We start from the raw sequence: 15,971 nt of genomic DNA on the forward strand, positions 1-15,971 counted from the left end.
ATAGTTCAAAACCTGCTGCCGTTACGTTCCTCTACCGATTAAAGATAAGTTTTGGGGGTTTTATTTAGTTGATTGTGACATAACAGCTTTTTTTGCTGTATGAGTTAATTATAAACCAAACACTAATTAAAATGTGCTGCTGTTCCTCCTGTTTCTCCCCTCCTCTCAACCTTTTACACCCTGTAGGGTGATTAATTACACGCATGATTATATCTCATCAAGACGATATTTTATTCACCGTCACATCAGCCATCCTGTGTAAACACCATATTTACATAGTCACTGCTGGAACAGGTGAGCCGACACTTGATGTTCATGCGCGATATTCTTGGTGCAGCTAGAGACACAAATATTCACTGTGGTGTCGACGCGTGGGGTGTAATGAGTCAATATGTCCACCAGGTGGCAATGTATCACAGGAAAAACTAAAACCAGAAATAATTATTTATTAAGCATATTACATATCAGAGAAGTGCAGAAACGACATATAAAAGCTGAGAACACTAATAAAATGCTAAACGAGCTCAGAAGATTAAAGGGTAAACACTTAGAGCACCCCTCTTCTGTTGAAGGTCGTCTGCTTTAGATCAGTTATAATTGGCAAGGATGATAACCATTCAATATATAATACAATATTTACTCTGATCCACTGCACAGTAGTGCCAATTGGCATGTTTTATATTTAACAGACACATTTTACTGGATATATTAATCCCCAAAGGGCAACTGTCCAGCTCATAACAGCAGTAAAAGAGCACACGCGCAGCAGACAGAGGTGATGTCTGTGTTTGTTCTGCTGTATTTCCGAAGACTCTGGTCCACTTTATCCCTCTGATACGGTGCTACTGAGTCCAATATGCGCTTTAACGGCTGACATGTCAGACTGAGATTGGGTCTGTAACCAGGTTATCAGACCCACGGCTTATCTGTTGTCCTACTTTGTCATGTCCAGTGATGGAGCTGAGCCTCTTCTGACACTGATCTCCTCGCCTCCTGATTGCCGACTCCAATATAAAAAGGAAGTCAAGAGATATTAAAACGTGCTGGGAAAGGTAGCACAAGAAGACGGGCTCTCCCCGACTCAATCAGCCTCCACGTGAAGCAGCACGGCGAGCCTGGAGAAGGATATCAGCGGCCTGTCAGTCGGAAGAATGAGTTTGGCACTCGGGCCCAGATTGCCCCTCACTCCTTCTTCTTCCTCTCTTTGTGGGGAGCTGAAATTCACTGGCAGAGACACCAAACGCTGCATTCAGCAGATAGCCTATCTATAAACACCCCCCCCCCCCCTTCTCTCTCCCCCCACAGGGAGACGCTGGGAGTCCTCCAGCTCAATCATGCTGGATTCATGCATCATGCATATCATAGTACTGCAAATCAGATGGGAGAGAAGAGACAAGGCGGCGACAGGACGGCTCAACTAGACTTTCCCAGGGCGCCAAATCTAAAACTGTGACACAACATCCAGGAATCGTTGTGACTTCCTTCTGTCTTTGTGTCTGAGATCGTTGATGGTGCAGACGACTGGATATGCAGCTAATTACTTTATGCTAATAGCCACAGTTCTGTCCAATACAGAAGTCCTGATTAAGAGTCATTATAGGGATGGTAAAATTCTTGTGAGCAACCATAAAATAAAGCTAAAAAAGCAAGTCCCATATAAGGGACCAAAATTGGGCTTCCTATATTACATGATGGCCTTTTGACCCCTGGACACCCTGCTGGGCCTTTGGGGTGTCCCTTCTGTCCTCAGACCACACCGAGCAGGAAGTGCTGACTGGTTTTAGTTATTGGGCACGTTTGCCGTAGAAGCTCCCTCTGAGGATGTGCTGCCGTGCTGCACCTGTCCATCCTGTCATAGATGGATGTGTTTGTGCAAACATGGCTGAGAGTCTGCAGCTCATTCATGCTCCACTTATTTACCCATTTACTGCCGTCTACAGACACGGTTGCTCGTCCACGTCGGCGTGCCCTCAGATCGCAACACTCTCTTCTGAAAGGAAGAACCCAACACTTTGCTGTTCCAACTTCAGGAGAAAAATCTTGTTTTTCATCATTGTAAGTTAAATGGACATAAATGACTTTGGATTTCTAGCAGCTTGACATTAAATAAAAGATCCATTTTACAAACACGTGTTTCCTGCTTCCCTGTCGCCTCCGATCGACTGATTAAAGGATGGATGTGAAGTTTGACTGCGGGAGCTTTCTGCAGCGCTGACCTCTGACCCCCTGCTGCTCTCATCCTATTGTTTTGCTTTGCTGGTCAGAATGATGAGGTCTCAGGGGCCTCTGCCGACTCCATCCGCCCACTCACGCAGTCCTCCGTCAGGGTTTCCCGTCTCCTCCTCCTGCAGCTGTTAAAGTTGTTCACAACTTTCTTTTACCTGATTCTTTTACCTGAAGGGCGACGCAGACGGAGGGAAACGAGTCAAAGGTGTCGTTGTTGATGTTGTTTCACGCAAGCCAAAGAAAGAGAACGAATGGAAAATTTTATCTGCACTAAATCTGTTTTCACTAACTTATGTGGGCAGAATTGTAGATTTTTGCTAGTTTTGTACTGAAATGCCAGTAAAATATTTCAAATTTTCATTTTTCAACCACAATATGAAGATGAGGAGGAATTTGAGATGGATGAATGTAACAAGGAATGTTTCCACCGTGTGTGTGCATGACACACACACGCGCGCGCACACACACACACACACACACACACACACACACACACACACACTCGTGTGCTGGGCAGCCAATTATCTATGAAGGAGAAACACGTTGAATATGAATCCCTGAGGATCGAAACCTGCACTTTGATGTTAAATTCTGAATCGGTGTGTATGATGCAAGACAGGCTGTGTGCACGTGTGCACGTGTGCATGTGTGCATGTGTGCATGGGTCAGTTGTGGTAGGAGCGCATCTTCCCATCTCACGTCATGCTAAACATTTCTAACATCTCTGCTCACTCTTTTCTTTTAGACCAGAACATTGACATAAGGACCATTACACAAAGAGAAATATTTGATTTAAAAACATACACACACACACACACACACACACACACACACACACACACACGCGCGCGCGCACACACACACACACAGAGTACGACCCATAAAATTGTGAGGAAACATCAAAGTAAGCTTCGGTGCAGGAGCAGAATGTCAATGCTGAAGCCCTCAGTCCAAAAAACCTCCTAACTTCAGTCTAATAAGAAGTGGAACTACAGACGCTCTAGGCATCAGTCAGAGTGTCGGTGAGAAATTTAAGGCTCACAGACTCGACGTGTTCTTCACATCTGAGGACCAGAGAGCTGGGGATGATCAACAGAACGATTAAACATGAGACAGGCTGCGTGTCAGATGAGCCGCACTCATGTTGAATGCTCAACATTCCCTCGAGCAAACACAAGTTCTTCAGTTTTAGATTATAGGATGAATAGAGGAGGAAATATTTCACTGTGTAACTGCATCATAAAAACTGAGCCGCGCTGACCTTTGAATCCAGGACTTTTCTCCTGCTTCGCACACTCGTCCTCCTCAAAAGCTTGTTTGTAACAGCGTCCTGACACCTCCTCCATCTCTCCTGATGAGACGCTGGAGGCCATTGTCACATTAATATGAGAAAATGTCATATGATCAACAGTTGCACCTTTTTAACGTGGCTGTTTTTATTCTCTTAATGGTTTTATTAGACTTTTGTCTAATGGCTAAATGGCTGCCGCAGTGTGAAAGTGTAATAAAGGCTCACAGTGTTTACACTAAATCTGTACGATTAAAAGCAGACTCCAGAGCCAAAGTTTGTGCCCTGAAGCTGAAAGGGAACAGACTTTTCTCCCAGTCGTTCACGGTTTTATGGCTTTGCTGCAGCGACTGCCACTGATCGTCAGGATGGTGTTTAAACTTCAGGTTACACAGATGAAAAATGGTCTAAAGACAGATTTGATCACTGCGGCACAAATGAATCTGCTGCAGAAGAGTCAACAGAGGCTGAGACGTCGGTTTGACAGTTTAAAAGCCAATTTCAGGAGGAAATGAACTTTCTCGTGGCTCCCCTTTAGACTGGGATTCTGGTCTGATCTGAGTTGGGCCACATTAGCATAATCTGTCCACAGCAGTGAGACTCTGGCGCGCTCTGACGCTCGGTAGAGCCGCCAGCCAGAGCGGGAGGAAAAGCAATCAGCAGAGCAGATTAAAACGTGAGACGGCAAACAAAGTGAGGGTGCGAGCAGCTTACCTAAACTATGGAAGCAGCCAGGAGATGAGCGACATGCTGGTTAACAGGAAGTCCACCCCCTCCTGACATCCTCATTATTCTGCCACCTAATAAGTTGGCGGTGGCCCCTCCTGCCCCTCAACACTGTCAAATTAAAGTTTTGTGGCTGTATAAACCACAAAAGTCTCCAAATGTTGCTATTTTCGATCCACTGGATCAGGCGTCTGACCCAGATGACCCCATGGGGGTGAGGTGGTTAACGGTGTGGCGAGGAGCCTGTCTGTTCACGCAGGTCTGGGTAATGATGGTAATCGCTCTTATTGGGTAACAAATTGAACTTAAACATCATTCTGGTGTCTACACGGGGAAAATTGGGCTGATGCAAATGTGTTTTGATGTAAATTCTAATTAAAACTGTGCGTGGGCATTTGTGTTGCTTCACTGGATTAAATAGTTACATCATAACTCCTCCAGAAGCCCTTGACAGTTCCCTGCAGAGCAGAAAGGATCTGGTCCAAGGAGAGGTCCAGATCAATTCGCCGAGCTTTACTCATCAAGACGGGAGCTTCTGAAAGTACGAGTGGTGTCGTCAGAGCGCCTGGCTGAGGAAATATTTCATTTGAAACCCATAGAATGAATCTGTCTAATGTTACGGCAGGTGTGAAGCAGCAGAGTGACGTTTGTTGACACCGTTGTCCCAACATAGCTCGCTGGAATCATCGGGAATCACTGCTGAATCTGTGAATCTCTGATTTTTTTCACATAAAATCGGATTTTAACAGTCTTGTATGACATTGTTTTTGACCTCTGGGTCTATACAGTAGATATCGTAGCAGCAGTCATCGGAGAGTGTGATACTGACAGATGTGAGCAACAAGGACGGGAAACAGAGCCTCAAAAGACCTGGAAAAGTCAAACAATCTGGGAAAAAAACGTTTTTTATGCGAGTGATCCTCCTGCTTCAAATCCTGAACTGATGGCATGGGTTAGTCCCAGTACCAGTCCTAGTACCAGTCCTAGTCCCAGTACCAGTCCTAGTACCAGTCCTAGTCCCAGTACCAGTCCTAGTCCTACTACCAGTCCTAGTCCCAGTAACAGTCCTAGTACCAGTCCCAGTACCAGTGCCAGTCCTCATACCCGTCCCAGTCCCAGTACCAGTCCTAGTACCAGTCTGAGTCCCAGTCCTAGTACCAGTCCCTGTCCCAGTCCCAGTGCCAGTCCTTGTACCAGTCCCAGTCCTAGTACCAGTCCCAAACCCAGTCCTAGTACCAGTCTGAGTTCCAGTCCTACTACCAGTCCCAGTGCCAGTCCTTGTACCAGTCCCAGTACCAGTCCCAGTACCAGTCCTAGTACCAGTCTCAGTCCTTGTACCAGTCCCAGTCCCAGTCCTAGTACCAGTCCCAGTACCAGTCCTAGTACCAGTCCCAGTCCTACTACCAGTCCTAGTGCCAGTCCTCGTACCAGTCCCAGTACCAGTCCTAGTACCAGTCCTAGTACCAGTACCAGTCCTAGTACCAGTCCTAGTACCAGTCCCAGTCCCAGTCCTCGTACCAGTTCCAGTCCCAGTACCAGTCTGAGTCCCAGTCCTAGTACCAGTCCTAGTACCAGTCCCAGTCCCAGTCCTCGTACCAGTCCCAGTCCTAGTACCAGTCCCAGTCCCAGTCCTAGTACCAGTCTCAGCCCCAGTCCTAGTACCAGTCCCAGCCCCAGTCCCCGTTCCAATACCAGTATAGTGTGTATTTCAGACTCATGATCTTGTTTAGTCCCACTAACCCAGTAAAAGTTTGTTCTGTGGGTCCTCCAGTGCAACATTAATGCGCTTTGATTCCTTTAATTTTAAGACGCCTCTGGAACATGTGGAAGCAGATTGTAGTTCCAAATTCTCACCAAAGGTCTGTCAGACGGAGAGCTGCAGAGAGTGATGGCCTGTGCTGGAATCACATTATCCCAACACGTGCACGCCGCCGCTGCTGGAGAAATTGTTTTTCTCCAGGCTGTTTTGCCACGCAATAAACTGATGAGCTCGAAGAGGGTTGCAATCGATTTTGGTGGATTGATCGCCCTCTGGCTACTGTCAGGATGTAAACAAGTTCCAGAATCTTTGGGGACAGAGGCTGGAATAAATGATTTGATATTTAAATCCAGTGGGTTGCCATGACTACAAAGCACTGAGTAAATCGCTGGTTGCGATGCAGATCTACGTTGCTGCAGCGGCGTGTTACACTCAAACCACCGAACCCTTTATTTACTGCTCTTTGTCTCCTTTTAGGAGCCACTGAACACTATGAAGGCTAATTCCTTAACCCCTTTCCTTATGCTTCTTCTGCTCACACACATCTTTCCAGCCCAGTCACTTAACCAGTCGGCCAGACGGCCCAGTCACTCAATGAAGATTAATTATGGTCGTTCTGTCAGCCGGGTGGCCGGAGTAATGAGATGTGCCGCGTGATGAGGTGGGGGAGCTTCATTTTCCTCCCCATCACATTTCCTTCGCATTCCTGTGACACTCTTCCAAAGAGGTCCACACTCCCAGAATGCCTTTCAGCACAGCAGAAGGCAGAGACAGACAACAAATAAGGGCCGACAAAACATGGACAAGCTCATTATTCTGTTTGTGGAATTTGCTTCTGACAAGAATTTACTGGCTTCGCTGTTAAAGGCGGCTGGAAAAAGAGGCTCTGCTTCCTGTTTTGTTAGATTTATCCCTGGAAATGGAAGTTTGTCCATCCGAAGCCCGAAGATCGAGACTGGATGGTTGTTTTTCAGGCCCAAACAATGCTCTGGTTGGTGGAAAACATGATAAATGGAGTTTCCTCCCTCGCCAACATTTTCATACCATGAATGTTTGTCCTGCATTGAGGAGCCGCTGCACGTGCTCAGCAACGACGCTAGCATGCGTCAAAGGTCCTCAACCTAAAAAATGGAGATCATTTGAGTTTTGACTGTTGGAAATCCAAAAAAACAACTGGAAGATTCAAGAAGACATCAATACCAGATTTATTTACTGCCAAATTAATGAACTCAGCCGAAGTAAACGGAAAATAATATTTAATAGCGATTATTCATTCAGGAAATTTACACTGAAGCTTTAAAACACAAACGTGTTAATATGAATTAAGGCTGAAAATGAAAATCAAAGACAAGCTAATCAAAGTATTATCATACAACAGCTGTGTTCTCATCAAGTAAATAGTTCTAAATGGAAACCTGCAGCTAAATCCATCGATTTCTCTTAGAATGAGGATGCAGGGTGAGAAGAATAGCTTTTCTTTTAATTAGAAACTCTGAGTTGAGATGAGTTGTTTGAAAGCTTTACTACCTTTTGTCTGACCTCAATCTGGCTCTGCTCCTCTCTGCAAATGAGTCCGGAGAACCTGTGCATGAAACCGCCCGTTGTTATAAACCCAGCAGATTAATTCATTAAACGTGGCAGAAGACTTCCCTCCTTTAATCTCCTGAGGTTTCCATGGCGCCGCTCTGGTGGCAGGGTGTGAGTTCTGGAACGTTGGAGGAGCAGGTGGAAAGCAGATGTTTCACAGGCTCCATGAAGCTTCCTGCTAAACAACATGTCAGGAGAGTGTGTGTACACCTCCTGAGTGTTTATAGGCTGACATGTGCTCCAGACACTGTTTGGAGTTTCCCAGTGTGATGTGTGCCGAGGTCCCCCCTGGTGTGCCGGGGCAGATGGGAGAAGTGTGATAGAGGCTGTTAATCTGAGATGGATGCTGATCCTGACAGACTTTGTTGAACCAAATCCCTTTCCAGATGGTTGCGGTTCGACGGGAGCCACTGGGTTGTGTAATGATAGACTGATTGTGTCGTTCTTGCTCCATGGATGGTGTTGAGGGCCCATTATTGTTCTAAAGTGTAGCTATGACAGCTATACTTTTTACTGATTCTTCTTCTCCAGAAGTGGCTCTGGGGCCCAGCAATGACTCCCTGCAATTAGCACTGTTTTATATCCAACATTAGCCCCTTCAGATCTTCACGATGTTCCTGTGACGTCCTCCCATGGTCCTCTGAGATCACTAATGGCCCCACTGTTGCATCTGTAGCGGCTGATGTATGTGCTTTGTCCCAGCATTTACACAGCAACCTCGCCAGACTCTGATGCAGCCAAAGGACGTGTCCCTCCTCATAGTCCCTCCTCCTATTCAATGTCCCGAATAAGCATTCAAGCGTTCCTTCCTCTGTTCATCTGTGGTGGAAATGTCAAGTTGTCCCAGCTCCACACTAATACTGTAGGTGATAAATGACCTCTCACATGCAGCCTGTGAGATGTTTGTCTGCTCTCCACATGAGCCAGTCAGGGTGGTGCAGACAGACAGACGGACGGACAGACGATGTGTTGGAGCAGCAGCTGCTGAGCGCCTGTGATGAATCTGCTGTCGTTGACCTTTTCTTTACCTTCTCAACGCGGTCGTGAACATTGTGGTGTCATTACATTCTGCCTCCATCCTGTGAGTCTCAGCCAGAGTTTAATGCAGCTACGCTTCTGCTGTTGTTCTTCTTTCTGTTGTTGTGCAGGACATTGGACCTATTGGGCCAGACAGGAACTGGAAGGGCATTGGCATCTCCCTGCTGGTCATTCTGGTGGTGCTCTCCCTCATCGGACTCTCTATTGTGCTGCTGTCAAAAGGCAAGTTTTTCGACATCTGCATATCGGACTAGAAAACATTGATTCTTTTTCTTCTGTTTTGCATCAGTTGATTCCAGAAAGAATGATTGAGGTAAAAGATTTTGTCTGTATTTAACCTGAGCTACAATGTGGTCCAGATGTGAACCAACTGGTCCCACATTAGTCTCCTGCTACATCCATCAGCTGCCTGGTGGGGCCCAATCACAGACCCCCACCTCTTCCGCGCCGGTTAATCACGTTGTCTGTGATTGTGGTGATTTTCCCACTGCTCGGTTTAGCGCAGCTCCGCCTACAAAAACAGTGACTTTTGAAACGGTGCAGCAAAGAGAAAAGAGCGTCTCCATCCTCTGGACATCCTTCTTGTTGTTTTGTGTTTCCTTTAGATAACGCTGGGAAACCTTCTGGTTCTCCATTGACTCTCGATGACCTCTTTGACAGAAACTTCCAAGTACACGATCCTGGCGCCAAGTGGATAAATGGTAAAGAAAAATGTACCGTAAAGGAAAGAGATTTCCCTCATGATTGTACCTCGGTTAGGTCAGTAGTCATAGAGGTCTGCGGTCCAGACTCAGATGTTGTATAACTCCTTTATCAAACAAGAAAGGATCAGATATTTTTATTACTATTACAGTTAGAAATGTGTCGAAACAATTTGGCTCCCAAACCATAGAAAACCACAAAAGAGAGCCAAATTTCCATAACGTACTGAACATTCCCGTTTAGCAGTGAAGCAGCACATTCCAGACTTGAACACACCTTCATCCGTCTTCAACATGAAGAAAAACCTGAAAATGATTCAGATGTGTCAAATATGTGCTTGTGATCATTGTTCATATATCAATTAATGTTTACTCCTTAATATTCCTCTGGTTGTCAAAGGCAGCTGGTTTTGTTCCTTCCTCCTTAATAACATTGGACTTCTACCATTTTTCCGGTGCAGCTGTGTCAGTCTGACTGCACTTTTATGTCCTGGTGATCATTTTCTTCGCTTCTGCCTCAGATGAAGAGGTCATTTTTCGCAGCTTCGATGGAGACATTTTGAAAGTCAACACACGCAACCAGACTGAGCTCCTGATGAAGAACACAACGTTTGTACGTTTTTTATCGAGGTGTTTCTAATGTGTTGTGATGTAAGGATTTATCAGAAAATAGTTATTACTGTTAAATAAGTAAGCTATAATAAAAATGCAACTTCACTCTCAACCTTATCCACAATAAATCAAATCTTTCATGATCGCACTGACCCCAGTTCAGATTCTTCTGGGTTTTTATCAGGACCATAAATATTTGGAAAGGGTATCTGTGAAGTTCTGCCATAACAGTAAAAGTTTATCCTGGAGATAAAGCATCTCCTGAATCTGTCTCTTCTCACAGGCGACTTTTAAGGCCTCAAAGTTTGCCGTTTCTCCAGATCTGAACTTTGTTCTTCTGGCATATGACATCAAACAGGTGAGCATCTCTCCATATTTGGATAATCGTGCTTGGATTCAGCTGGCTTCCAGTCAGGGTCCTAGTTTTGAACTGGATGACTTCTCGGGTCCTTTTGGTGAAGCAAATATGACTTTTATTTTTACAATTTCAGTTTTTTATGTGAGAAAAGCAGCAGTGAAAAATCCTTCACAGGCACAATCAGTTTAAACCTGAAAACAACCTTGAGGTGCCATTGAATTTGAAATGGAAGAACTTTGATGCTATGATTTTCCAGACTTTAAAATTTAGCGAGAGCAGTGATGTCATTAGGCGGTGCTGCACACGTCCTCTGTGACAACGTCTTGAAGACCACAAAAGAAATAAACTGACAAATCACGGTAGCAGCACGTTGGACTTGTTATGGATCATGACTGTGATCCACCAGCAGGCCCAGCATGTTCTGTTGAAAGAAGGCAGCGTTACAAAGCAAACATGGAGCTTTGTGCTGCTGCCCAGACCCCCTGGCTTAGTTTCACCATTTAACATGTTGTTTACACAGAGCTGTGCCCGTGTGTGTGTGTGTGTGTGTGTGTGTGTGTTTGGTGACTGTTCTCATTATCAGACAAACATGTTGGCCTCAGTTGAGCTGCATGGATGTGGTTGAATTATGAGCTCACGCTGTTGTAAACCAGCAGAAGTTTTACATGGAATAAAACAAAATCCAAAACTTTAAAAAATTGCAATAATAGGAATATTATGTTAGAAGGTATCTGAAATGATAATTAACTTGATGGTCGAACTAATTTTCTTGGCAAAAACTACTTCCACTTTATCAGTTTCTCCTCATCCACATTTCCTCTGAAGTTCACTTTTAAAACGTGTGTAACATGATATGATTTTAAAAATACAAACACGGGCTAATAGTCCATGTCCATGTTCCAGACGTAGACGAGGGCACCAGACGGTCAAGGGCGGCCCACCCTCCGACTTCCCAATCACCAGCTGAGCACTTAAAATTTTTGGGCAGACAACAATGTCGGGGCTGGAGTAGAGGCACCCCAGTCTCCAGTCACCGCGCCCTCACATGAACAAAGATAACGTTGAGATTCACCAAGAGTTCTGCATTTGCAGAATTTCACAATTTTTTGTGGCTGCGACGAGTCAAAGTGAAAAAAAGCTGCCTTTATTTTCCAGGCGGCTCATTCTAACACCCCCTGCCCGTCCGTCCATCCACCCATCCATCCATCCATCCATCCATCACTGCCTCTGTCTCACACCAGTAAAATTGCTTTCTGCACATCACACCACGTGCTGCCGGCTGGCTGTCCGCTCTCATAACGCCACGGTTGAAGGAACATCACTGTGATGTAAGCGTGCCTGATAATGAGCTCTGTGCGCTCGATGGGACTGAGACGGCAGCCAGACACCATCTCCTCCTGCGAGTGACGGCGCAGATGTCTTCATCATGAAAGTGACAGGCTGGATCTGAGGAGAGTAATGACCTGCTGCTCCACCACTGTCCCCAGCTGTCTTGTGAATTTATCATCATCATGCCAGCTCTCTGTTCCACTGCAGTGCTGCATCAAAGGTTTCCATAAATCTTCCTCTTCTGTTATGGTCAGTGGCCCTCTGTGCTGATGATGAAGGGCATCTTTCACGCTTTGATCAAGTGCACTTACATAATTACCACAGCTCTGATCACTGCGGCCGACAAATGTCGAGGCTCACCGAGTCGAACCGTGAAATCCGACAAAGAGCAACACTTACGAGCGTAATTGGTTGTAAACTGATCATGAGTGATTAGAAGTGAAAGAACATTTCACCCAAATGTGGAACTTCTTTTGGACTCTGCAGCTGGAGACATGGTTGCGGTTCTGGGTTCGCCATTGAGGGCAAGTTCACAAGCTCATCTTTTTTGACACCTTCACCTACGCCTACACCCCTGAGTGGATGCAGCATGGGAATGAGGCTCTGCTTATGATTATTCTGACATTCCATTGGTTCCCCGTGAAACTGAAGCATGCTGGTCTGGAGTTACTGAAGACTGATCTCAGCTGTTCAGACGCACGGACACTATGAAAGAATCCATTTTAACGCAGGACTGATCCGATTTGGATTCATTATTCTGCAGACACCCTTCGCATTAGGAGTTCTGAACAACTGTAAAATGTGACTTATCAGCGCTGCCATCTGCTGCCAGGCTCCTGAATGATGGTGACCTTCGAACTTATGAAGCCATTTCATGCTCTTGTGTTTTGAAGAGAAATTCAGCAAAGAAAAGTGAGTCAGTCCAACTTGAAGCTTCACAAAGCTCATCTGATTAACATGCACAGACGGTCAGATGTTAACAGATGTTATCAGGCGTTATCAGCGTCCTGCAACCTGCGTTGTGAGTGGATAATCTCTCTGCATGTCATCACAGATGCAGCAGGGATTATGGGAGCCATGTAAACATGTACCAGCTCTTCAAATTTAACAATACTCAATTTAAATATATTTTAAACATATTATATTTGATGTAATCAATTTTTGGTTTGTATCTTCATTCATGCTTCAGATTATTTCAACAAACTTTTTTTTTCTTTTTTGTTCTTTAGTCCTTCATAATCAAACAGTTGAATAGCTCAGGCAGATGTTTTCCAAAGTTTTATATAAAATAAAATAAAAGTGTAAAGGCTTAGTAACCGTGGACACAGGAGCAAAGGAGAAAACCAGGCAGAGGTGCAAAGTCCAGAATGCAGAAATATTTAATCCAGAAGCAGGTAGGAGGACATACATGAAACAACGCACAGATACAGGTGACCAAACTGACAGGGAGCAGGCAGAAATCCAGAAAGAAGAAAAAACTGGTCAAACACAGGAGGCAACAACACAAGATACAAGACAGTCTGGCAAGAATATGCAGAGGTAGGGTTTACATACAAGACACAGGTGAAACACATCAGCAATCAGGTGAAACTGGAGCAAAGACAGGAAGTAAAACTGAACAATGGGGAAGACAGGACTTTCAAAATAAAACAGGAAGTGTGCAAGGAAAACATACACATAGTGGGGTAAAAGAAAGGACACAGACCACCCAACTGTCATCATGGGCTCAAAGTCAAAGTGTAAAAATGAGCTTTACTTTCAAGTTGATGTGATTCTGTAATGTCTTGAGACATTTCATAAACGGGACGCCAGCGGGATGGGATGGGGGTGATGTGATCAAGATTGTTAAAAGGCAAACGGTTGCTCAGAACGACACATGTAGTCATGCAGCAACACAGAAAGCAGTTTGACTTTTATGATTTCTGATACTAGTGAGCATACTGAGCTTTTGTTGGTTGTCTGGTTTGACCGAGTTCTTGTGGACTTTGTCATCTCTCCATATCTGCCACCTCCGGCTCCGTCTCCTGTCCCCTCCTCAGTGCTCCCGTGTGTAACCCATCATTGCTGGTCTCACTACCATCTTCTACACCTTCCCCTCTATTCTTAGTGACACTTTCCACCATTCCAACCTACTTGCACTTGCTTTTTCACCTCTTTTCCACACCTTCTCTGGACTTTTGACCTTGCGCACTCAAAATCAATTGCTTTCTTCACCTGTAATTCCTGCGATCTCAAGGTTCCACGTAGCTACAAATGTATTCTGCCCTATTTCATCTATTCTTCATGTGTGTGCTCTCCAACCCTTAAAGTCCTGCACAACCTCACCTGTCAGCCTGTCCATCACCATAGTGAACAAGAAGAGCTCAGATCTGATCCTTGGTGCTGTCACCTCCACTTTAAACCCACCCTCTCCTCTTCTCACTCACATCCGGCCTGTGTGTTTCAGGTTTACCAACATTCATTCTTGGCATCCTACCTGATCTACAACCTTTACACAAGGTGAGAAAAAAAATAACTGAAATTAATGTAACTAAAAGTGAAAGTTGCCCAGGAACAGCAGAGAAACATTCTGACAACCATGGAGAGAGCACTGAGATATTTAAAAGCTTACTTCTGATGCATTAGTGTCTTATATATACTCTGTTCATTCTGTGTCATTTATGACACTACTGGATATAGTAGTTAGCACTTGTTTTTAATTATGGGATGCACTAGTAATGGGTCATTAACCTTTCTTTAGTACAGTCTCAGTGAAAGTGAAAGTAACTGGCCTCAAATAATTTTGAAGTGATCCTATTGTCAATGTTGACATTGAAGCTGAAAATGCTTCCAGCTCAGGTGTAACGTGTTTGAACTGTCTGTATCAGAGAAGTGAAGGAGCTCAATCCACCAGAGGTGTCAGATTCTGTCCTCCAGTTTGCCTCATGGGGAGGTCACGGTCAGCAGATGGTGAGTATTTAAACGGCCCATTCCCCCATCCATTTTATTCCTATTACACTTATTCAGCATCTGAAGTTTCAATTTTAATTTAAATATGTGGAAATACATGTTGCAAATTAACTGTAGTTAAATGTAATTAAATCTACATTATAACAGACAGCAGAAATAAACACTTTCTCATTTATGGAGACAGTTTAGCTGTATAAAGGTTTTTCAAAGATATACATCTCTTTGAAAACAACAGCTACTTCAGATCAGATGTTGAGAGCAGCGCCTGGAGCTGGAATAAGGCTTTGCCATTCCAAACTTTATCCTTCTGCTCAAGCCAAGATCATTGATCTTCCTTTGTTGAACCCGTCCACTGATGGCATCTTTCCATCCTCGGTCCTTTATTCAGGCTGCAATTTTGGCATTCCACAAATTCATTTCCAGGTGCTTCCTTTGTAAGTCGTTCAAACTCCTGCCTCCTGGACTTGCTCTGTTTCTATATTGCTTCTCACACTGTTCTTGACGAGTCACTTTCAACCCCATTTTTCAGACTCATGTTGTATCCTTGATATTGAATTTGTCGTAGCCATAAATGAGTGGGTGCAGAACACTGTTTAGTGCTGGGCCCTGATGACATAGGGAGCTAGCCCAAGTCGATCTCATCTACTTGTTGTCTCAGGCTCTCACTCAGTCTTCCACAATGGTGATTGATTTGATGCAGATGTTCAGATTTCTTTATGGGATTAGATGTTTCAGCAGGACATGTCACCTCCAAATTGGCAGTGTTCTTCATTGAGTGTTTGGGCCCTCAGCTGAAGCTGGCCCATCCCAGCCTGATTAGACCTGGGTGTGTGTTGAATGGTTGCCTGGTGTGTAGAAAAATGATGAGATAACATGTGTTCTATGCACCCCACCTTGTGACTGACCATTTAACGCTTTACCTAGTGTAATGTTTGTGTCTTTATTGGAACCTTATTCCACAGATATATATCTTCGAAAACAACATTTACTTTCAATCAGATGTTCAGAGCAGCTCATGGAGGCTTACATCTTCTGGACAGGAGGGTATCATATTCAATGGCATTGCGGACTGGCTGTATGAGGGTAAGAAAGGACCTACACCTATCCTGGTACAATGTGATAAACATTTTAAATGACAGCCATGGAACTGAGATTGACTCAAAAGAAATAATACAGGATTTTGAATCGTTTTGTTTTTTACATTCTCTTGCTTTACCAGAGGAGATACTGCATACACATGTGGCACATTGGTGGTCTGCAGATGGCTCTAGACTTGCCTATCTCACCATAAACGATTCCTTGGTGCCAAACATGCTTCTTCCTCGATTCACAGGCATGCTCTACCCCAGAGGGAAGGAGTATCCCTACCCAAAGGTGAAATTTAAGATTCAGAATTAT

The 15,971-nt window shown here is 44.6% G+C and overlaps 1 protein-coding gene across 1 annotated transcript in view; it reads left to right on the forward strand.

The window, feature by feature from the left end:
- LOC115253168 (inactive dipeptidyl peptidase 10-like) overlaps positions 1–15,971 on the forward strand; it is a 36,211-nt gene that overhangs the window by 11,468 nt on the left and 8,772 nt on the right. Inside the window, exons 2-9 of the mRNA XM_029850161.1 lie at positions 8,735–8,846; positions 9,230–9,325; positions 9,847–9,938; positions 10,221–10,295; positions 14,071–14,123; positions 14,492–14,573; positions 15,536–15,656; positions 15,793–15,947. Coding sequence (XP_029706021.1) covers positions 8,735–8,846; positions 9,230–9,325; positions 9,847–9,938; positions 10,221–10,295; positions 14,071–14,123; positions 14,492–14,573; positions 15,536–15,656; positions 15,793–15,947 — 786 coding nt within the window. The remainder of the gene's footprint in view (positions 1–8,734; positions 8,847–9,229; positions 9,326–9,846; positions 9,939–10,220; positions 10,296–14,070; positions 14,124–14,491; positions 14,574–15,535; positions 15,657–15,792; positions 15,948–15,971) is intronic.

This window comes from Takifugu rubripes, chromosome 1 (assembly GCF_901000725.2).
Source record: "Takifugu rubripes chromosome 1, fTakRub1.2, whole genome shotgun sequence".
In the NCBI taxonomy this organism is placed as follows: Eukaryota; Metazoa; Chordata; class Actinopteri; order Tetraodontiformes; family Tetraodontidae; genus Takifugu; species Takifugu rubripes.